The sequence below is a fragment of the Amphiprion ocellaris genome, chromosome 19 (genome assembly GCF_022539595.1).
Source record: "Amphiprion ocellaris isolate individual 3 ecotype Okinawa chromosome 19, ASM2253959v1, whole genome shotgun sequence".
NCBI lineage: Eukaryota > Metazoa > Chordata > Actinopteri > Pomacentridae > Amphiprion > Amphiprion ocellaris.
In genome coordinates this window covers 31483634-31508236 of record NC_072784.1, presented here as the reverse complement: position 1 = coordinate 31508236, position 24603 = coordinate 31483634, and the positions used below count along the sequence as shown (strand labels likewise).

The 24603-nt window shown below is 39.3% G+C and overlaps 1 protein-coding gene across 3 annotated transcripts; it reads right to left on the bottom strand.

Moving 5' to 3' along the window:
• Window positions 1-10206: 10206 nt before the first annotated feature.
• luc7l3 (LUC7-like 3 pre-mRNA splicing factor) lies at window positions 10207-18500 on the bottom strand. 3 transcript variants are annotated; one of them, XM_023267718.3, is made up of 11 exons: window positions 18270-18499; window positions 17717-17783; window positions 17459-17498; window positions 17230-17374; window positions 17042-17119; window positions 16659-16763; window positions 16281-16442; window positions 15687-16048; window positions 13977-14143; window positions 12406-12620; window positions 10207-10830 (listed from the first exon to the last, which is right to left on the bottom strand). In XM_023267718.3, exons 1-10 carry the CDS (start codon window positions 18366-18368, stop codon window positions 12439-12441), a joined length of 1407 nt encoding a protein of 468 aa, XP_023123486.1. In that variant the 5' UTR covers window positions 18369-18499; the 3' UTR covers window positions 10207-10830; window positions 12406-12438. The 3 variants fall into 3 exon arrangements, with proteins under 3 accessions (XP_023123486.1, XP_023123487.1, XP_054861382.1); XM_023267719.2 differs by having other exon boundaries at window positions 10207-12620; window positions 17042-17116; window positions 18270-18500; XM_055005407.1 differs by having other exon boundaries at window positions 10207-12620.
• Window positions 18501-24603: the final 6103 nt, after the last annotated feature.

Sequence of the window (24603 nt, the reverse complement as noted above, 5' to 3'; positions counted from 1 at the left end):
GCTGGAAATGTTCCTCTGTACCCCTATGGAGATATTCCATTAAAAATCTGCTGTTTCCAGCTACAATAGTCATTTACCACATTAACAGACTGATTAAAAGAGCAGCTCAGTCTGTGGCTGATCCCTGGACTCCATGGAGGTGGTGGGAGAGAGGAGGGCTCTGGATAAACTGTCTTCTATCATCAGAAACTCCTCCCATCCTCTGCATCAGACTGTGAACTCCTTAAGAAGCTCCTTCAGCAACAGACTGGTTCACCCTAAATGTAAGAAGGAATGTTTCCGCAGGTTGTTTATCCCAACATCAGTCAGACTTTACAATGCCGCCGTATAACTGGTCTACCTCTGTTACTGCTGCACTTTGTCCCTCACATATGCAGACCATTTATGTGCAATAACTGTTTCAACCTTTAGAATAGTCTTCTAAAAAAATAAAAAAATCTTCTGTGTATATAATGTTCTCTGCGTTTTTGCACTGTGTGTTTCTATTTATTCTGTACTGCCTTTATACTATTTTTTTCTCCTTGGAGCTGCTGTAACGGTGAACGTTCCCCACTGTGGGATCAATAAAAGTTTATTTTATCTTATCTTATCCTATCAATGTCTACACTGGATTTATCATTCATTTAATGTGATCTTCATTGAAAAAAACTGCTTTTCTTTAAAAAATAAGGACATTTTTAAGTGACACCAAACTTTTGAATAGTAGTGTAAGAGTGAGGTCAATGAAAAGGAATGAACAGATCGCACGATAATAAGCAGACAATGAGCGAGTAAATACCAATAAGGATCCCTCACAACTGACAAAGATTGAAAAAAACAGCATCATGGGTTCAGCTTGTAATTAGAAACCTTTGGGTGCCACTGTCTGTGATCAATAGCTAGATATAGGGGACATTAATGGTCTTTTAATGATGCTGCAACTCATCAAAGGGCTGAACAGTCGTCCTTACTGATCATGTAGAAATTAAACGTGCATTTGTCCGTTCACCTCTGTTGTCTTTGGCCTTCTATTAAAGAAGAGAGCCATTTTAACGTTTGACGAAAGCAGCAATGTTCTCCAGTGATGCTCTTTTCACTGTTTCGCATTAGTCAGCCACACTTTGAGGTTTCTCTCTCCTGCTGGCTGCCTGGGGAGACACAGAGGCAGGTCTGTTAGCTCTGTGAGCAGAGTTATTTTCATTTCACCTGGTGCACGTTTCTGAGCTCGGTGCGACCGTCGGCTGTTACGGTACAAATTAAGCAAGGTCAGCTTGAGCCGTTGCCAGGGAGACAGGGTTACACCAGGGGATGTCAGCCAATGTGCTCTTTACGGCTGTGAGGTGAAACACATTTCACCCACATATCACATCCAGCAATTTACCCAAAAACAAAGTCTGGAACTGCAACTGCTCGGTTTATTTTTGAAACACCTGCCAGTTTCTCTTTTGCTCTGTATGATTTCTATCTATGTCCATCAGCAATATAAGAACATTTTCTGTTTTAACAATACTCTTCCTGAATGCTGGAAAGACGAAGTTCAAGTTCATCTGAGGAGACATTGCAAAAAAGTTGATGATTTCCTCTTCCTTGGAGGCTACACCAGCACAGCACAGCTTGGGGAGCATTGCACTCTCTGTTAAAAATATGGAGATCTCCAATTAAAAGGGTACCAGAATGAGAGTATGCAAGGCATCAGTGGAATCCATCTTACTCTATGGAACCGACTCCTGGACACCAACGAAGACACTCTTAAAAAGAGTTGATGGGACTCATACCAGAATGTTAGGGATGGTACAGAACATCTCCTGGAAATCACATTGCTATACGGCTCACATCCACGCTGGTCAACCATCATTAGGTAGTGTAGAGCAGCCCTGGATGGACATGTGGAGAGACACAGTGAAGCAGCTGGTTGTTGTCATGGAAACCTGATACTATCAGAGGACTGGAAGGAGCTAGAAGAAGACACTGATCTGGAAGACAAAGAACTTTGGACTGCTGGACAGAGAGAGCTGGAGGAAGAACTTTATTCATGTCACCGATTCTGTCTGATGCAACCGACTTGACTATTTGTTCTTTGCTCGTGTCTTAATTGTGTTTTAACTGTGGAATTTCTCTTTTTCTCTGTCTATCTATATTCATCAGTAATATATGAAAATGTTCTTTTTTTGGCCGTGTTTGGCAGGAAAACGATGAATTTATTTAAGTCTGTACATCAAAACTTGTCCCCTCATTATTTTCTCCAAACATTCTCCAGTCTCTTTGTCAGCTTTCTAAAAAAAACTACTGCATTGTCATTCTGCAGAAATCCTTCCTCCTCCTGTTTCTTCTTGTGCCCCCTGTCGCTCTCTCTGTCCAACTATTCCTTCTTGAGCTTCCAGAGGAGGAGACAGCACAGTGGGGCAGGTTTGTCCTCCCTCCATCAGCCCACAGAAGGACTTTGATGCTCAGGTGGGAGGACAGAATACTCTCCCTGGCTGCCACCCGGGCTCCTGGTTCTGAAGGGCTCATCCAGGGCCAGAACTGCAAACGCTGCAGGAAAAAAGAGAGAATCAAAAAAGAGAGAACACGAAGGAAGCGATAGTCAGAAAGAAAGACAAAAAGAAAGCTGCCGGGCTGTTACTTGTCGATTCGGAGCCCATTCCTGTGGTGGAGCCATCTGCTGAGGGAAGAGAGGTGCAAACATGAGGCATCATCCACCCTCACTGCATCACTGTTACTGGAAATGTAGATTTTACAGGTAAAACCACCGAGGACCCAAATGAACCGAGACAATTTAAACAAACGGGAAGACAGAAGTCTCTACACAACAGTGCAATTTTACCCGTGTAAAACTGATGATGCTCGACATTAGAGACCGTCTCAGAGAAGAGATGACTCAAACCTGCAGAGCTGTTGAGGCTTCGTTAGTGCTGATGGTTTACTGCAATAAACTGGCAGGTACTTTCTGCCTATATGGGGGGAGGGCACTGATTACAAGTATATAGGTGCTGCAGTTTTTCCTGCTTCAGCATGCAGAGTTAAACCTTAAAGAGAGAAGATCCTCGTAGACATAACAGATGCAGCATGTATGTATCTGTACATGTATGTGGTCTTACTTCTATGGCTTAAAGCAGGAGTTCACATGTGATTAAGCCTGTACACAAGGTTATTTAAAGAAAAAAAAATTCTGTGCATGGCATTTACTGGGGCTGCACAGTGGTTTGGTGATTCGCACTGTCGCCTTGCAGCTAGAAGATCCTTGGTTCATGTCCCGGCCTTTCTGGGGTCTTTCTGAATGGAGTCTCCATGTTCTCCTGCTGGGTTCTCCTGGTTCTCCAGCTTCCTCCCACAGTCCAGAAACATGCTGAGGTTAACCGGTGATTCTAAACTGTCCGTAGGTGTGAATGTGATTGTGATTGTTTGTCTCTATGTGTAGCCCTGTGATAGACTGTTACCTGTCCAGGAGAACCTTCACCCTAAATCAGCTGGGATAGACTCCAGCCCCCTGTAACCCTAATGAGGACTAAGCGGAGTAGATAATGGATGGATGGATGACATTCACCATCCTCACACAAGCAGTCGTTGCACCAAAGAGTAACACATGTATGTATAAAGTCAAATCAAATCAAATGCCTTTGTTGTCATTGCCTGTACACATCAAAGATAATTTACTCTATTTATTTAAAAGGGACAGCTCAAACTGAAATGCTGACTATTTGTGCAGTAGATTTGTATCTGTAGTCCCTTAGCAAGCAAAAAAACACTATACTTAATGAAAAATGATGCAGAAAGTGAAAACATGATAGTGTTTGGGTTTGGGGGTTTTTTGTTTGTTTTTTTTTGCTGAAACATTTTTATTGCATCGTATTTTGATGTTAACCTGAAACAAGGTGTAGTAAACACGCTCTTGACGTGTCATTGACAAGTTAATCTGTTATCAGTAGATCGTCCAAACTGGTGGGTTTGCTGCAGTCGGCTTCTATAATTAACTGAAGACAGATTCAGACTCGACTGAATAAGACGGTGAAATATTATCCCAGGAAATGATAAACTATACATTAATAACTGAGAATAAATGAAGCTGTTTGAGCCAAATATATTAAAGGTTGCTACAGCTGATACACTGCACTAAAGACTGACAAGTGCTGTTGGACACCCGGTATCACTGTCCCACTCCACAGAAGGAGCATGAATAGCGTTAGCTCAGCACAAATGACAGATGCCTTGAGGGGGAAATTATACTCCCCCATCAGAACATGACTGACAGCTGACATAAGCTGTGAGCGTGTGTTGGAGTTTCGATTATTAATCAGACAGCATGCCAACGGCCCTGATGAATGGCCTCCTCTGCTGCATAATGCTCGTTTCCCTCTCGACCTTCACTGAGATGTATCGGCGTCTCTGTGAAGTAGAGTAAAAGTAGAGAAAGGAGAGGACCATCTATCTCCATTATCCTTCTTCACACAGGTTATTTAGCATCACATCACTCCCCCACCGTCTCTCCCCTTGTTTCCTGCTCTATCACTTCTTCATTTCCCCTGTCTTTTCAGCTCACTGTCTTCCTGTTGTTTTTTCCTCCTCCAGCTGCAACTCTCACCCAGGGGATATCCTGCTTTGCTAACGACATGTACAGACGGCACGTTGCAGAGAAAGTGGGATGTTAATGTTGCCCGGGTGTGACACTGTTTTAAAGGAGTTACTATTCTCAAGGCTGCTCCTGTGTAACGTGCACGCAATAATAGGCAAGAAATACTGGATCTGCACTGCTGTGGAGTCATGGCCTCACATTGTGCAGTTTAGGATTCAAATGAATAAAATAGGTATCTGCTGCCTCCTGCTGGTCAGTGCTGCTAAAGACCATCACTGCAGTATGTTAATATATAAAGTAAGTTTCAACCTTTAAATGTAAGCAAAATCCAGTTTGCATCATGAATCCAGCTCTTAACCTGCTGCCTTCTTCTGGTCAGTGCTGCTAAAGACCATCACTGCAGTTTATTAACCTTCCTGTTCACAGGAACAACAATGATAATGATAATAATAATAAATAATAATTAGAATAATAGCTTTATTTATATAGTACCCTTAAGAACAGCGTTCACAAGGCCATCAAGCAAGATATAGTAGATGAGACAGAGCAGTCAATTAAAATAAACAGTAAAAATGATAATAAGTTAAATGTATAATGAGCTAGATTAGCACACATATCAAACAAGGGAACTAGGCAGTTTAAAAATTAAAGAATAATACTGGAGGTTAAAATTAAAAGTAAAAAAAAAATGAGAATTAAAGAATTAGAGAGACAACATCACACCAAAGAGAACATCTAAAATAAACAGGACAGAATACAGAATAAAACGCTAAAACTAAATAAAGCTAAAAGTAAACTTCACATAAAAGCAAGTCTATAAAAGTGGGTTTTAAGAAGTGATTTCAAAGAACTCTGCAGGTCTCATCTCCTCAGGCAGGTCGTTCCAAAGTGGAGGTCCTGATGGAGAACGCTCAGTCACCTTCAGATCTAAACCTCGACTTTAGAACGACCAGGGGATCCACCTGACGCTCATAAGGGGTCGACAGATCATAAACGTAGCTTGGGGCAAGACCCTGAAGAGCTTTAAAAGTGATCAGTAAAATCTTAAAATCAGTTCTGAAATGAACAGGGAGCTGGTGGAGGGAAGCCAGCATAGGAGGGATGAGATGCCGTCTGTTAAAACCGGCAAGAAGATGTTCAGTCTGGGTCGTGTTTAATTATCCAAGCATGGCAGAAACCAAAATATCCCAATAAACATGGCTTATATCTCATTAGTAACTCCATTATCAACCATTTCAGTCAATATTTAGTGCAGTGGTGTTCTTTAGCTCTCACAGATCATGGTTGAAAGAGGACAATTCACTCGTTTTTCATTTAAAAAATGCAACTTTTTTAATGTGTATTGGAAAGACCTGCATATAAAATACAATAGTTTTACCTGAAATTCTTTTTTATTTTTATTTGTTTTACATTTTGATTTTTTTTTTCTTTTTATGGAGTGATGTTGATTAAATTAACAAAGGACACCTCTTTTGTTCAGGATGGGTTTGAACTTACATCACCATTCAAAAGTTTGGGGTCACCCAGACAATTCCTAAAAGGTTACTGTGGCTAAGTCCATGTTTTAGATGGAGTTGATGCCCACAGTTTTACATCACTTCATGTAATTCTTCTCTGAGTGCAGTGTTTCTTTAGGGGATTTTGTTGGGTGCTTCCTGGGTTTTTCTGCCACAGACTCCATCATACTCCTAGGAGCTGCAGTCTGCTCCATCTCCGTTCACCTCCTCAGGGTAAAATGTATCGCTAGTACAACAGACCTTTGGTTTACACTTCTGGTATACGGCTAAATACAGTGATTTACCTGGTGCTGATAGGCTGAATGAGTGTTATGTGAAAAGTTCTGCACTCTGGACTGTAAAAGCATTAAAAGCATCTTCTGAGACACATGCACTACTGTTCCAAAGTTTGGGGTCATCCAGACAATTCCATGTTTTCCATGAAAACTCTCACTTTTATCCATGTGCTAACATAACTGCACAAAGGTTTTCTAATCATCAATGAGCCTTTCAACACCATTAGCTAACACAATGTAGCATTAGAACACAGGAGTGATGGTTGATGGAAATGTTCCTCTGTACCCCTATGGAGATATTCCATTAAAAATCAGCTGTTTCCAGCTACAATAGTCATTTACCACATTAACTATGTCTACACTGGATTTATCATTCATTTAATGTTATCTTCATTGAACAGAAACTGCTTTTCTTTCAAAAATAAAGACATGTACATGAATTAAATTTGCTCTATAATAAAGTTGCTCTACATTAGTTAAAGTTGCTCTACATTAGTTAAAGTTGCTCTACATTAGTTAAAGTTGCACTATGTTAAAGTTGCTCCATAATAGTTGAAGTTACTCTATATTAGTTAAAGATGTTATCTTCACTGAAAAAGAACTGCTTTATGACCCTAAACTTTTGAACGGTAGTGTTTGTGAAATGAACCATTTTTATTTTATATGTTCTTTGCACTTTTTAAGCCAGTTTCATACCGAAAAAACACATCAATTTTTCTTTTTAGATGTTCTTACTTTATAATGGGTCAGTTTGAGCCACAACATAACAGGAGGGTTCATCTATAACGCAAGTTTCAGAGTTACAGCCCAACAATCAGTTTGCGTCATGAATCCAGCTCTTAACGCGGCACATCTGCTGCTTCCTGGGGCGAATAGATTTCCCAAACCGTGCTCGGCTCCTGTGACTCGGTCACATGGAGGAGGAGCTTCAGGTCACATCTGGGCTGTTTCACCTCCACCATCAGGCCTGGTTCTGTGGAACTGGTGGATAATGTGCTTGTGGTGAACAGACTCCTACTGGGACTGTATGTGGAACTGGCATTTCCATTTCACACCTTGTCAGCAGAGAAAGATGTGCTCTTATCACACGTATGACCTGGAATCACACTCTTTTCCAGGACCTCTGGATGTAGTTGAGTAATGAGGACGGTCAGGACTCTCTCTCGCCCGTTAATCATGTCATCTGGTCACGTCTAGACGGCTAAACAGTCCTTCTTTCTGGCAGTATCTGCTTTCAACCATCTGTTCTGTTTTAGGGTCCATTCTTCTGTGTGAACGTTGTTATGAAGTAAACTCCTCACCTGTTGCTGCGCCAAACTCTGTATGATGTTGCTGTTTCTTGTCTTTTTTTTTGTCTGACTTTTGTTGTTTGTCTCACATTTTTATTGTTTTCTCCTTTTTGTCATTTTGTGTTTCATTTTTGTCTCACTTGTGTTTTTGTCTTATTTTTGTCATTTTGTGTTTTGCTTTAATTGTTGTTTTGTGGGTCTTTTTGTCTTGCTTGTGTTGTTTGTCTATTTTTTTGTCATTTTGTTTCCCGCTTTTGTCATTTTTTGTCTAGTTTTTGTCATTTGTCTGTCTTTTTGTCGCTTTGTAACTTTTTTGTCTATTTTTTACTTTTTTTGTTTTGTTTCGTGTTTCATTTTTTGTCATTTTGTCTCATCTTTCTAACATTGTCTTGTTTTTGTTGTTTGATTTTTGTTCTTATTTTTTGTCATTGTCTCATATTTCTAAATGTTGTGTCTTGTTTTGTTTTTTGTGTTCTTTGTCTGATTTTTGTCATTTGTCTCATGTTTCTGTCGCTTTGTTACTCGTTTTTGTCGTTTTGTGTTTCTTTTATTAATTTATTAATAATTACACACCAAACTCTGTATGATTGTTTAGAAATACAGCTTCAGTTATTCCACTCTGGCATTTTATATTGTTTGTATCACAGTTTTAGCAAGAAGACGTTAAAGAACACACTTTACCTGGTATTTACGTGTAATCTGTATTTTATTTGGATAAAGATGTTCAAATTGAAGACAAATCCAGCAAAAAGATGACACCTGTGGCTCATGTTTACATTATTTAGTTTTTAACAGGGTTCTGCAATTTCATAAAGCACTTTTAGTCTGTAGGTTTTAGCAGATTTTAGTGCATGTTTATAGCTGGTGACTGTCAAAACACCAGCATGTCAGGCAGCAGGACAGTGTTTGTGGGTTTGGCTGGAATAAACTAGTGTGAGTTTGCGTTCGCAGCAATAAAAAAAACATGTCAAATAGTCCAACAGTGTAGCTCAGTGGCACACTTTTAATAGTTTTTGGAGGACAACATACATTAAGCTCTTAAATCGCAGCAAAATAGGAGAAAAAATTTGGTTTAGTCGTTATTAACACCATTAACAAACCCTTATTTCATTAATGCTTAAGATTATTACTTCATTTCAGATTGATCTTGTCCTTTTGTAACACCAAGTGGGATAACAGCAGTTGAAATGTGTCTGTTTAACTGGGCTGATTACAGTTTTTTGTGTATACAATTTAACCTGGTTTTCATGTTGTGGTTGACCGTATATGAGCCGTTACAATCTCCTGCCACTTTCCCCACAGGAACCTGCTTTGGAAAGGTCAGTTTAGCAGCAAAACAACAAGCCTGATGTATGAGCATGTCAGGGACATAGAATATATGGATGGGAAAGATATTTGCATGAGTTCAGAGCGTCTTTGTGTTGGTGTGCTTGTAGCCACAACCTCATAATTCTAAATGAAACAGTGAAGAACCCCATATGACAAACTAAGTAACAGTCATTGAGGTGTAGATGAGTATTACTGAGTCTTATTGATTAGATTTTCTTCACGTTCTAATTGGAAATGAAGCCTTTCCCATCACTGATCAATGAAGCACTTCAGTTATTCAATGAGGCAGGTGGCTTTCATCCAGGATGTATTTTATTGTTTGCAGCCATCATCTGAACACCTGTACAGTCTGTTCTCTGTTTAAGTAGCAGTAGCTTCTGATTATAATGAGTGAAAATGCAACAGGAACACGCTGTACAGAAGCAGCTGCAAATGGTTTGAACGACAAACAGAACATTTTTAAAAAGGAGTTTTACTGAGAATCACTCCACTGATTACAGGCAGGTCTCCATGTTTTTTTATTTAAAAAAAAAAAAAAAAACAAAAAACAAAAAACAGATTTTACCGAGCAAAGCTGGTAACTCAGTGCTTCTATGGAGGGACCAAATCTATTGTGTTAATTGATAATAATGTGAGAATTAGAAAATATCTGCTGCCATTAGAAGCATCCAACCTTTGTGATCGTCAGTCTCTCACATTACCTTGATTTTGCTTCAGAAAACAAAAGCCTATATTCTTGTAGATCAGGGGTGTCAAATATGCGGCCCGAGGGCCAAAACTGGTCCTCCAGAGGGTCCAATCCGGCCCTCAAAGTGTAAAAATTCCAGAGAAGACATTAACTGCAGATGGTAAACTAGTAAAACTATAAGTTGTTTTGATCATAAAGTAAAATACATTGTCAGGTCCAGATAGCTGTGACTAAATGTTGTGTTCCTTTGTAGACACTCTGATCTGGAAGTTGTCATGTGGAAATGATAAACTGAGGCTGAATGTTGCTGAAATTGAACTTACATTTCTTAATAAATTTCAGGTTGTTCATGATGTTTTGTAAAAAGATAATTCCTTAAATGTGAACATTTTTGCACTAAAACAAAGAAAATATTAGGAGTTGTGGCTATTTATAGGTTATTATGCTGTGGTTTTACTGGTCTGGTCTACTGGAGATCAAACTGGGCTGAATGTGGTCCTGGACTAAGATGAGATTGACACCCCTGCTGTAGTTAAAATGATGGAAAAACACAAGTTCACAAGTTTTGACTTTTTATTCATCATGACAACATGGACATTAAAATCAGGGCAAAATTAAACAAATCTTCAGTCTTCAAAATCTTTTTGTTCAAAATTAAATCAGAATATTTTAGTTACGGGAAAAGAGCAACCAATGTGAGCTCTAAGTGGAGGAGAAAAGGTCTAACATTGTACATATGCTTTCATCTGACTCTTAAAAAAGGAGTCAGTAGGTGAAGTAGAACCCGACAAACCAATACAGACCACAAGCACTGTTTTTATTTCATTTTCACTAAATGTCAAGAAAGGAGATTTAGAAAATAAGAAAACAAAAACCCATAAAGAACTTGTCTAAGTTTGGTATTTAAAGAGATGCCTGAACTGACATCCAGAGCAACAAATCAGATGAACATCAGATGAACCACAACTACCCTCATCCAGCCAAAAAATAAGACAGGAAATGGAACAAATCAACGGGCTTTTTCCTCTCTCCCCATTTTACATGTGTACTTTATGTTCATGTTTTTAAATAAAGCCACTACGCATTTGTGGTTCACCTTGTTTTTAAGCAGCGACGTGTCAGGTTCAGGGTGAGGATGGGTGCACTCTTCCACTTCTTCCTCCACCAGATATCCCAGCTTCCCCTGTGGGGCAAAAACGTCCACAGAAAGCGACGTTAGCAAAGGTTCCACCACATGTGTTTGTAGCAACAACATCATCTACAGTCCTTTACTAGACAAAAGCATCCCTCAATTTAGTCACAGAGGAAAGTGTACCACTTTAGTAATACTGCATCTCAAGTCTTGACTGCATTTGTCCAGATCAATAACTTTCTGCACATTTTTTACTGCATTACATTTGATGAGAAACTCCACGAGCTACAGCGAGTCTAAATCTACACTGAGTGACAAACTATTTGATATTCCCTTTGCCAAAGTGAAAACGCACCGACATGTTTAAGCAGCAGATTTGGTGTCTGTTGGAGGTCACGACATTCTAAAAAGTGAACAAATGTGACATTAAAACAGCCAAACAACACTGTAGAACAAAATACCATTTAGAAATAAACACATCAGTGACATTTCCAGCTGTTGGCGTGGGGATATCAATCAGGCTGTCTGTGCATCTTTGACATTTATATAAAATGATTTTATTCCCAAACATGTCTGAAAGTTAATAAATACAGAAACCAACAAAACACAATTTTAAAAAAATATACAGAGTCAATATTTCAAGTTCATGTACTGCAGAAGTACAATATTGTGTTTTTCTTTTCTGACAGGCAACAGTATTGAGAAATGGATGTGGGTAGAGAAAGGAGTACCTGGGGTGAGTACCTGCACAGTTTGACAGTCAGAGAGTATCCATGATTTTTAATTTGCCCTTTTCTCATGTGGTCTCGCTCACAACACCAACGCTGTGTGAGGTATGGAAGTCAGCTGTAATTCATTCGATAAACCCTACCCTCCAGTTAGTTAGTGACGTTAGGCCCCCGGTGCTATGACACCCCCCAAACACACACTGCATGGCATGATCAGGCACAGGAAGCTGGACAACAAATCCATTGCATATGAGTTATAATTTCGGCAGAATAAATGGCTTGTTTGTCACATTTACCTTTAACGAAGGCTAAATGTACGTCTGTGTGCTATGCTCTGGAGAAATCTCCCAGATAAATAAACATGGAGATACAGAGAGTGAATTTCCTCCCTATATGGAATGTGATATCTCAACAAACAGCAATAATTACATTTTCCTACTTCAAAGTAAAAAATAAAACAAAAATAAAATAAAAACAGGTAAATACAGGTAGGAAATTTCGATTGGATTAGGTTTTTTCTGCCATTTTGTCCACAAAGACAAAAATACATCTATAAGGATCAAAAACCGATACAAAACGAGGGGTACCTCCGGGCATGTTTGCTCAGGGCTACACTGGCCTTTCCCTCTTGGCTTTGTGTGAATGTTTTCTACCTTCTTCTCATTCATCGGGCCTAGTCCTTCATCTTCAGTGCATACTTATGATGCACTATTCAAAAACAGGATAAAGATATTTGCATAGAGTACATAAGACAAAATCATAGGCATTGAACTGAACATAAACAGGGTGGGAGGGGTGAGAGGGTGGGTAAGGGGAGATGGGAGAGGTGGGGTGGGGAGTGAGAGGGTGGAGGGTTGGGTTGAGAGCCAGGGGGGAGCGAGGAGGAGGGCACACTTACCTGAGCCTGATCTGAGGTCCTATCAGATCAGTTTTAATTGGACTGAGTGTCACCTTCAGAATGGAGGAGCTCTTGCTGGCCGTTAAGCAGAGGGGAGGAGGCAGCCGCCTCCGTCTGCATCGGTTCCACTTCTGATGAAGCCTTGATGGCCGCTGCATCGCCGTCAGAGTGCTTGTCTTTCTTAGAGCTGCTCCTTTCCTCAGTCGCCTTACGGTCTGAGAGAACAAGAAATATACAGGCATCAATCATGCTATCCTTACTCATAGCAGATTATCGTCATGCTTACTGCAAACGAGCCGGGACACTGGGTCAGAACAGAGGGTTGACAGCCCAAAAGATACAGAACAGACATCACTGATTTCAGTGTTTGGACAGCAAATCTTAAACACTGCTTGTCCAAAAAAAAAAGTCACCACCTGGATTTAACTAAGCAAACAGGTAGGAGCCTTCCATTGGATAATTACCGCAGTGATGACAACAACTTATTTAACCCCAGCTGATGCAGTAAGAAGCTTCTCATTTCTTTAACAACCATGTTGGAAGACATATCCTGTGGTTATGGAAAGGATGTTAATCTGTCTCAGAAGGATCACATTATTGGCCTGCATCAAGCAAAGAAAACAACTAAGGAGATGAAACGACTAAAATCAGGTTAAGAACCATCCAACACATCATTAAAACCTGAAGGATAGTGGAGAACCATCATCTTCAGGAACAAACTCTAAGATGATCATAGGAAACCAACAGTAGAACTCACGGCTGTTTAATAGTGAAAGTAAGAACATTTCTACATGAAGGGAACTCAAAGGACTGGGACTAAACAGCTGTAGCTCTAAGAAAACCACTGATCAGTGAGGCTAATCAGAAAAAAGGCTTCAGTTTGCTAGGTAGCATAAAGATTGGACTCTGGAGCAATGGAAGAAGGTCATGTGGTCTGATGAGTCCAGATTTACCCTGTTCCAGAGTGATGGGGGCATCAGGGTAAGAAGAGAGGCAGATGAAGTGATGCCCTCATCATGGCTAGTTCCTACCAACCTGTGGGAGTTAGAGTTATGATCTGGGGTTGGTCAGGTTCAGCAACGTTATGTTCCCAAAGAATGAGGTCAGCTGACTACCTGAAGATACTGAATGACCAGGTCTTTCCATCAGTGGAGTTTTTCTTCATGTTCCAAGATGATGATGTCAGGATTCATGGGGCTCACATTGAGAATGAGTGGATCAGGGAGCATGAGATGGATTGTCCTCCACAGAGTCCAGACCTCAGCCCCACTGAGAATCTTTGGGATGTTCTGGAGAAGACTTTGGTCCGACGTAGAAAATTAATGCAACTCTATACAGAAATAAATGCTGTGACATTGCAGAAGCTTATGGAAACGATGCCACAGCTAATGTGTCGTTCTCAGAGCTAAAGCAGGTCCAATGAAATAAAAGAGTCTGACTCTTTTTGGACCGGCAGTGTATGTTTGGTTCAGACTATATTCTGTCCCTGAGGTTTTTTTGAACAGCTAGCTAGGAAATTATTGATTAGAAACAGATTGAAAGCAGACCAAAAACAAATCACAAGCCATCACCTTTGTCTTTCGATGACCGTTCTCTGTCTCTGTCCTTGCTGCGACTACGGCTGCGGTGGCGGTGGGACTTGCGATCTGAGCTGCGAGACCTTCTCCTGTCACGACTACGTGAGCGACGTTTTCTGTCGGAGCGATCACGACTGCGCCTCCTCTCTCTGTCCCGGCTCCTACAGAGAGATTGAAGGAAAAAGTTATTATGGCAAAAGGAGAAAAGTGGACTCTGTATAAAAAATGTAAACCTTTATTCAAGTTTTGTTTCATGCATGGTCCGGTGGTGCACATCTTTAATGCATGACTTTTTTTGTGTGCAGCTGAGGTGTGCTGGCAGCTGCTGTGCATTCAACTAATTCGCAGAAGTATTTGTGTATCTTTCCTTTACTACAAAAGACCCAAATTAAAAAATGTCAAATAAAGGGAGAAAATGTACTATTAGGGCAGTCAAGTGAAATTTTGATAGTGTTCATTATTTTAATTGGTGCTGTCAGCAGAAAGTTACATGTACCCAGTAAATTTAACAAATTTGTGATGCATGCAAGCAGGTTTTAAAGTTCATACTGTCTAATCAACACATGCAGTGGAATCGTGGGATGCTGTGGAGCAATCACAGACTGATAACAGGCCTAACTTAATGTGTGAAAGTGCAGCAAATAAAAACAACATAAAGGTCCAACTGTATTGTTACTCCACTGAGGAACCTGGCAGAGTTATGCGACGATCGGTGTTGGTTTGTTTGTCTGTTAGCAACATTACTCACAACAGACTAATGGATTTGGATGAAATTTTCAGGCAAGGTCAGAAATGACACAAGGACCAAGTGATTATATTTTGCCAGTGATGCGGCTTATAGTCTGGATCCACGGGTTTGTTAAAGATTTCTGTATCATTGCCAGATAGCGGCATGGCGTCACTGTAACCATGACAACAAGTGAACACTACGTCAGCTGCCTGCTGATGATCACGATTGTGATCCTACTACAAATCCAGCTGAGGAATTATCAGGACTTATCCGTCGGAAATCATACAAGGAACAACTGATTAAATTGTGGGGGTGTTTCTGAATCCCATCAATTCCTGCCACCCGCTACATATTTAGGTCACGTGATTCGGTATCCGTACATAACGTACACATGCATAACACACGCCTGTGCTCAGCACAGATCACTTTATTTGTGGGTACATATATATATATTAAATGGACACATTCTATGGTGCTGTGATTTCTGATCATCAATAACTAAAAAACTAATGCTGCATTTCTACAAAAAATGCTGCATTTCTGACAATGCCATATGGAGGAATCAACAGCCTTGGAGGAGGACTGCGCTCTTCTAGTGCTTTTCTAGTTTACTGAAGTGCTATTGGGGATTAAAATGGTGGTTTCGAATCTAGATTCAGACTTGCTACTTGCCACTAGAGACACAAACAGGTCTTCATCCTTCTATGGTGACACGAGTTGCTTTTTCCCTGAAAACTGCTAAAGCCCCAAGATTAAGTTTGCTTGTGGTGTAACAACGCAGGTCTTGGTTAACTGAATATATTCCCAGGGAACTGATTTCTACAGTTTTGCTGTAGTTAGCAGAAAAGTTCATCCTGCATCTACTGCCAGGTCACAAGATGTAATGGTGACTTTTCTCTATTTTGTAATATGTAAAAGTCTTATCACACAAGACACTGTAAAAATGTTCATTGTGGCTCAGCAGTCAGAAATACCTGCTGCGTTTTCGGTCCCTCTCGCGGTCCTTATCTCTGCTCCTGGACCTCCGCCGATCACGGGATCTGCTCCGTTTCCTGTCTGATGCCCGACTGGAGTGGCGGCTGTTGGAGTGGCTTCGTCGTGCCCTCCTGTCTCTCTCCCGGTCTCTGTCCCGTTCTCTGTCTCTCTCCCTCTCACGCTCCCGTTCTCTCTCTCGTTCCCTCTCCTTCTCCCGCTCCTTCTCCCGTTCTTTCTCCTTCTCTTCCTCCTCTTTGCGCTTTTTCTCCCTTTCCTCCCTCTCACGCTCTCGCTCTTCTCTGTCCCGCCTGAGTGCCGGGTTTTCGCCTTGAGGGTCTTCGGAACGTCGGCGCAGTTTTTCCTTAGAACAAAACAAGCATTACTCATCGTATCATTTCTGACAGGAAGGTCAAACTGTAAGCAAGAGCAAATATCAAACACGGGCCGGGGTGAAACAACCTGCTGTAAGACAATTCATGAACATGTGACACAATTCTCTCTAAAGTGCTAGCTCCAAAAACTTACAGAGCACAACTTATGCATCTTGTACTACATAAACATGTGTATTATTGTACGTCATGTTATCCTGTTACCTTGAGCTCCTCTACAGTAGATTTAATTTTGGCATAGCCCATATGCTGCTTTCCCATCAAGTGGTCGTCCACTCGGGACTGTGCATCACCCACAATGAGGAAGGCTCCACACACTTCACACACCTCCATCTGTTTCTCCTGGGCGGCAAAGCTCTCGATGGTCTGGATAAAAACATTTTAAAAATGATAAGGAATACATTTTAGATTCAGATCACTGCTTGCATACAGGTAGTCGACTGTCAGCTTCAGGAAAGAAAAGGTTAGTTTTACTTTGTTTTATATCGATAATAGATTAAAACCGGTGATAGCATTACATGAGCAGCTCCTGCTATCTTGAGCATTATTGTAGGCAGATTAGCCTGGAGTTAGTTGACTCACCGAGGGGGTGGAGCTGAGCAGCTCCCTCTCCTCCTTCAGCTGCTCCACCAGCTTCATCATTCCCTGGGCCTCCTCCACTCGGCCTTCAGACCCCAATTCCTCAATCTGAGTAAGAACAAAAGCATGATGTTGCAATGACATAACGCTAATGACCAGAGTTCATTAGAGAAGGGTTTCATTTCTTATAATCTCTTTTAAAGTAACTTAACTTCAGAAACAAAGGGATATTCCTAGTAACTCCAACTGTTAAACAACCTGACGAAGGCATGTGACATTTATTCACCTAACCGTGTGCCCTTTTAGCAGTAACTTCTAATCTAACAAAGCTACTAATGTACCATCCACTCTTTAAAAAAAAAAAAAACACATCAACTTGCACCAACCTGTACAACTAGGTCTTCAATCTTCTCCGTTAGAACCTGGACCTTCTCCTCATTCTTTCCTGATGGACCAGGGCCCTGCTGTAATGAACACATTTTATCTCAAGCTGAAACACATGAGCCATGACATTTTTACTGTACTCTAAGATGACACGTGTACTGAATAATGTCCCAAAAGTCCAAACACCAACCCCTGCGTTCTGCTGAGCCTGGGAGAGTGCGAGTCGGGCATGTCCTCTACGGATACGTCTTTCCACTTCTGCCAGCAGCGACTGCAGATAGCGAAGGAAATCTCGCTCATAGCCCTCCTTCATGAACCGGGAACTTTTCTCATACCTGGATGCGACAACACAGAAACAGTTTGGTCAGTGGAAATATCAAGACAAAGAAATAATCTGTAAAACCACGGTGAGAGCTTACATTTTCCTAAGATTTTCATCGTGGATTTTCTCACAGGGACCTGGAAAATAGTTTAAACATTTTATTACCCCTGAATATAACAGCATTTTTAACCTCCTTTTCTTTTGTCTTTTTTTATTTTATTCACACACTGAAACAAAGAGATTGCAACTATGTGAAGACAGAATTAAATTATTGAAATCGTTAAATTAGTGCAATAATATATAAAAGAGTAAGTGAAGGAAAATTTATTTCTACATCTTCAAGTTCTCGACTTACCCAAGTCAGAGCGGGTGTTTGTGAATAGTTCGGCTGGACAGAATCCACACAAATAGTATCGACAAACCTATAAATAGAAAAGAGAATACATTTTAGAAATCTGTTAACGTAGGATTAAGTAAGTTATACTGACTAAAACCACATGGGCCTGGCTAATCTGTCCTTTTTTATATCTCAACATAATCCTTAACGTTGCATACACAAATCAAAGCAGATTATAGCGATAAAAATGATTAAATCCCCCTTAAAACGGCTTATGCAACAGCTGTAAAACCGTTAACAGCCTCATTGTGAGCCACTGAAACATCTTTAGCATTAGCAAGCGCTGATGCTATTTTAGCTTAGCACGCGTGTCCAGGCGGCGCCCAGAATGTCCCGCTTTGCTGCCAATTCTGTGAATAATGGATTAAATCTGAACTTCTGACAGATGCCTGACTTTATCTACTTTATCATACTTCCCTCCATACACTGTGACTTTGGACATCGTGTCCGGCTAATACCGCGTTAGCATCTTACACCAGCTAGGCTAACGTTAGCTCCAATGCTAACTTACACTCTCGTCGTCCCACCGGACGTTGGACCGCTTCTCGTCGGGGGCCAAGTTTCTGTCTCGGCCCATTAACTCGTCGAGTAACTGGGCTGCGGAGAGCATTTTGCCTAAAAAGCGCGTAACCTTTATTCGTAGAACCGCTGTATATCCCGGAGAGCCAGTATACACAGTCTACTGCGCAAAGTACTTCTGATCAAAATGGCAGACGGTTTGACTAGTGATGGTCCTCTGATACCCGAGGCTTCGACACATGCGCTGTAGCTCATGAAGCAAACGGTATCGAGCCACTGTGCCGAGGCGTGGTTTGGTCACGTGACTCGTGACGTTTGAATCACTTCAGTGACGTTTGAAGCACTCAACTGCTTCGAATCACCTGATTGGTTCGGTTTGTTATGTGAATCACTCAGCGGGATCGAGTGTTCCGGGATAGGAGATCCCTATTTAGTGTTGTTCATTTGAATTGTTTTTCGCAGAATAGATTGTTTTTTTTGCTGTTGTTTTTGCTTTGAGAGTTAGTAGTATGTCAGATTTCGTATTTCGTAGAGAATAGATAGATAGACAGATAGATAGATAGATAGATATATTATTTTTATATATATATATATATATATATATATATATATATATATATATATATATATATATATATATATATATATATATATATATATATATATATATATATATATATATATATATATATATATATATATATATTTTCCCAACTCACCGCCCCCATGCCACAACACCTGGCACAGAACCTTGTCAGGTGCTTAGCTGACAGACTACAAACCAAAGAAAAGAACAGTTCACTGACTGTTGCTACACTTGTGGCTCTGCAGTTCAAAACTTTTGGATTCACCAATCAGAGTGGCAGCCAGTGTGAAAGAACGTTTAATAACAGAATGCACAACAATTAACATAAAGAATACCAAGCAGCAGTCATCTACCTCACAAGCACCACTACAGCCTCATCCTCCACCACCAGCAGCACCTTCCACAGGTATTCTTTTTCTCTTCTGAATAGGGAATGACTGACATTTCTGGTGATGATGATGATGATCTTCAATATTTTTCAGTTCAACTGTGGAGCCTATTAGATGAAGACGCAAGTAGAGCCTGGCAAATGCAAAACGCCACAGCGAATGCAATTGTAGAAAGAACGGCAGACCCACTGGCTTACTGGGCAACCCACAAAACTGTTTACCCAAACTTGTACAATGGAGCCAAACATTTCCTGTGTACCTCAGCCTCATCTGTGCCGTGTGAACAGGTTTTTTTTTTCTAAGGCTGGGGAGATAGTGAGTAAAAGAAGGAACTGCTTGAGTCCCAAACAATGTTCCCTGTAATTTTTCCTGAGTGTGAGCAAACACACAAACTCCCTGAGTAGTTCCTTGGATCACTGTGAGCAACATCAGACGTGTGCACTGTGGTCACACCAGCATCACATCCATTCAAGTTACATGGTTCATTAAAAGAATCAAATTACAGCATTTACATTTCTGTTAAAACACTTTGTCAACAGGAGCCAGTTGAAGGCTGCAGTGATTTTAGTGACACTACAATGTATAAGAGTGAAGTTATTGGATATTTGTCTCTCTTTACTGTTGCAGTGGTTTTGCAAATTGCAGACGGACCCTGTTCACACCATAGACACCAATGTTATTCCTGTAGCTTGAAAGACAGCTACTTTTGATAAAACTGGGCTTGTAGCACATTGTCTGCCTTGCAACAATGGGAAAGAGGCACCGTTTATGTTTTGACAACCTATATCTAACGAGTTATTGATGCTGGAAGTCTGAATCTGTGAATATCTTTCCAACTTTACTGAACTTGGGGCCACTACCACCTAAGGAGTGATATATTTAATTTTGAAAAAAGCATTTAGCCATACTTAAAGCTTTAAGTGCTTTATTAACACGGAACTAAAAATTTTGTATTGTTTTATTATCACAGGTTCTGTCTGAAAAGAGGTGGCGTCATTTTAAACAGTGAAATCAAACTAATAAAATGTAATGACCAACCAGTGAGCAATACTGGATTCTGCAAAAACATAAACAACTTTTTTTAAAAAAAATCTAAATCTTATCTTAACACAGTTAATGTATTAACTTATTTATGTGTGTATGCATGTATTTATTGATTTATTTAGTACTGTTAACATATCAGAGTTCTGAGTGAATTTTTCTTAAGATAGGCAAAGGCCATTTATTGATTACATATAGGCTCTTAAATGTTTATTAAAAACTAAAAAGCATTTAAAAAAAACAACTTAGGCATTTATTGAGTCACTAAAATACTGTAGAGTACAGACCACATCAGCATGATTATAAGCATCCTCTGGTAAATGAACAACCAGATACTGATGTCTCTCACCATATGGACTTCAGGAGATGATTAGATGATGATAAACTGTGACCTACTGGTTGGATTCTCTCTGTTCTCATGTTTCTTACATGTTTGTCCCCTGACAGCCGGGTCCTAATGTTTTTTGAGCAACACACCATACTATGACGTTTTTACAATGATGGTTCTACTATGGAACCAGTTTGACATGTTCAGGTGTTCTTTGTGTGAAAACTCAGAGATTTCAGGGATCAGAAGGTGGTTTTCAACTTTCTTTGTTAACTTTCTGCTTCAACTTTAAACTAAATTTCCTTCACTAACCCAGCCCTCTGGACTTCCAGGAAGCTGTGTTCCTATTGGCTGTCCAGGTGGCTGCTAGGTGTTATCAGGAACACCTGAGCAGCTCAGTGTCTTCCTGCTTTATTTAGCTGCAGACAAACATTTCCTCTGGTTCTCTTCACCAGTGAACTGGGTTTGGTTCCATTGCTTTAGTTTGTTCTTTAGGCATTGGCTTGCAGCTTCCAGCAGTAAAATCATCTTTAATGTGTTTCTTGGTGTGTTTTAGGGCTTTGTACTGTATAGTTGTCTTGGTAAATGTGGTTCTTTAGCCACAGTTAGCACATGGTGTTAATGTGTGCAGTGATTAGTGGATTTGCTGCAGTTGAGTTGTGTCTTTATCTTGGCTGTAGTGAGTCTTTAGAGGTTTCTGGTCAGACACATTCTGTATTCTTGTTTGAGAACCGATGTTGGTTGTCCAGAAGGTAAGAGTTCCTGTCCTGATTCTCTGTTCTCAGAGGTTCTCTGGTAGGCTGCAGGAGACTTTAGCGTTTGGGTTGTACTAGTTTGGTTTTTGTATGGTTTCATTTGGACGACTATCTTGAGGCCCCTCCATGTGGTTTAGTGAGGTTTTCTGGAACAGTTCTACAAAGCAACCTGCAGCAGAAGAGACTTTGAGAGTTTTTAGGAAGTTCTGGAGAGCAGACTTTAGAGCAGCAGAAACATTTGTCAGCAGTTTGAGCAGGAGAAGGTGAGCTTCAGAGTAGAAATGAGACAGAAACCTTCTTGACCCGTGTGGTGAGGTCCTGTACCAAGAGTTTGAGCAGGTTGTGAAGAGTCTGTAGTTCTTTAGTCTGAAAGCACAAGAAGAGTCGACTCATTAAAGGAGAAAACAGGAGATATTGTTGGTTCTTCTGTCACTCTGCAGTTTCCTTAGACTGAATATCAAGTTTATATTTTAAATGATTTCCCATGTGAGCCCAAGAAGACTTCAATAAACTCCCTCCATCCCCTGGACACAACACATTTTATTACCATGCTAAATGTTTTTTTTTAATGTTTTTGAGTTTTAATCATAGTTTTTTGTCTTTGCTTGTTTAGTTTTATCATCTGTGTAAAAGGTGCTAAACAAATAAAGTTGAATTGATAAACTGAATAATTGACTAACTCATGATTGTGACAACAGAAGTATTTTCATTGTGATTTAAGGGTTTATTTCATTTTTAAGGTTGGGGTTAAAATCTTGACAGAAAAAGAAGATTAAAGAAATAAACTACATAACAAAAAGCAATTAAATCAAACAAAAAAATTAATACAATAAAACTTTTAAAAAGATTTAAGAAATTTAAGATGTAATTTTCTAATTAAACATTTAATTTTTTAATTAAATGTTTTGTCTTTTTAAAGGTTTAATAATCTAATTAAATGTTTTGCATTTTTTTTAAATGTTTAATATTCTTGTTTAATTTTATTTTTTAAATGTTTAATTCTGGGAAATATTTTATCTGTAATTTTTAATATTTGTATTTTAAAAATTTTGTTTAATTTCATAATGACATGTATTGTATGTTGTTGAATTATCTAATTCAATATTTTGTCTGTTTAATGGAGTTAAACATTAAATACAATTAAATTATATGTACATATACCACCTTTTAATGTTTAGTTTTCTTTTTAAATGCTTCATTGTATTTTCTGTTTAATTCCTATTTGAAGTTTTATTGTCTTTATGATGTAATTTTCTAATTAAACATTTAATTTTTTAATTAAATGTTTTGTGTTTTTAAGGGTCTAATAATCTGACTAAATGTTTTGCATTTTTAAAAATGTTTAACATTCTTCTTGTTTGATTGTATTTTTTAAATGTTTAATGATGGAAAATACTCTATCTGTAATTTCTAATATTTGTATTTTAAAAATTTTGTTTAATTTCATAATGACATGTATTGTATCGTGTTGAATTATCTCATTCCATATTTTGTCTGTTTAATAGAGTTAAACATTAAATTACATTAAATTATATTAAACAGACAAAATATGGAATGAGATAATTCAACACGATACAATACATGTCATTATGAAATTAAACAAAATTTTTAAAATACAAATATTAGAAATTACAGATAGAGTATTTTCCATCATTAAACATTTAAAAAATACAATCAAACAAGAAGAATGTTAAACATTTTTAAAAATGCAAAACATTTCATCAGATTATTAAACCCTTAAAAAGACAAAACATGGGTGCCCATATAGCTCAACGGGTTAAGCGGGTGACCCATGTACAGGGGCTGGTCCCTGATGCAGCGTCCCGGGTTCAAGTCCAGCTAGTGGCCTTTTGCTGCAAGTCTTCTCCCGACTCTTCTCCCCCGTTTCCTGTCTGTCTCTCACTACACCTATCCAATAAAAAGACAAAACATTTAATTAAAAAATTAAATGTTTAATTAGAAAATTATATCTTAAAGACAATAAAAGTTCAAATAGGAATTACACTGAAAATACAATGAAGGATTTAAAAAGAAAATTAAACATTAAAAGGTGGTAAAACATTTAAAAAGAAAAACCTTAAAGATTTAATCGAAACATTAACAGACTGTCTGAAGGTTCAAACTAACAGAGAACTACTCAAGAAGTTTTAGGTTTTCAGTCCTCAGACTGTGTGAAGGTTCAAACTAACAGAGAACTACTCAGGAACTTAGAAGATATCAGTCCTTGGACTGTCTGGAAGTTCAATCTAACAGAGAACTACTGTGGGACTTAGAAAATTTCAGCCCTCAGACTGTGTGAAAGCTCAGGTCCTGAGGACTCGGGAGGTCTGGAGGCTTTGAAAGTCTTGGAACTGAGGGTTCCACCCTCCAGCACAAAGACTGAAGTCCAACCTCCTGAGAAAAACGGTCGAGTCGAGACTCAAGTTAAAAAAAACTCGAAAATGGCAAAAAAAAAATAGATGATAAATGCGCAAAAAAAAAAAAAAAAAAGTATCGCGCGCAGCTTCGAGGGAACAGTGGTCCCAAAACTGTTGATAAATTATTTCTCAATAAAACCTCATAACCAGTTACATAAGCACACCCTCTTTACTGACCTCTTTACCAATAAACCCCAAGACATACTTTGCCAAAATCCATAATAATCTATAAAATCTTTATTTGCACCAGCCCCATGTGAAAATGACATCAGTCTGTATTTGTAGAGCATCTCATGAATGTAGCAGCACCGTTTAAATGTTTCATAACACAGAATATAAGCAAAGAGTATATAGGGATACAGACAAACATGGGAAATAAGAAACGTGCTCTTCAATAGTTATTGTCATTATTATTACTAGTAATATTATTTTTGTGTCCACTACAACCCATACAATCATCTAGTGTAGTCAAACAGGAATGTGTGCATGGCGAATCAAATCCAAAACAATCCATGAACCGACCACGTCTTGATTGCACTTCATATTATTGACCACTAGATGTCCTACTCGAGCACTGTGTGTCATTGAGGCCTCGAGTAATGAACCATGTTTTGAATGAAGTGTCGAAGCTTCAACAAAGCCTCGATCAGCCATCACTAGGTTTGACTACAACGCCCGCTCAGCGAACTACAGCATCCGGTGCTGACCCGGAAATACATACCGGAGGTCAGATCAGGACATCCGGGAGTTTATGTAGACCTGGTTGACCCCCACAGATTTTATAATATTAAAAAAGAAAAAAACAAAAAA

Bases quoted from the DNA above. Each gene is read 5' to 3' on its own strand.
- luc7l3 (XM_055005407.1), bottom strand. From the start codon at position 18,368: ATGCTCTCCGCAGCCCAGTTACTCGACGAGTTAATGGGCCGAGACAGA. The intron at 17,375-17,458 runs GTAAGCTCTCAC...TGTCGCATCCAG, and splicing joins GATGAAAATCTTAGGAAAAT to GTATGAGAAAAGTTCCCGGT. The intron at 12,621-13,976 runs GTGATGGCTTGT...TTGTTCTCTCAG, and splicing joins ACGGTCATCGAAAGACAAAG to ACCGTAAGGCGACTGAGGAA.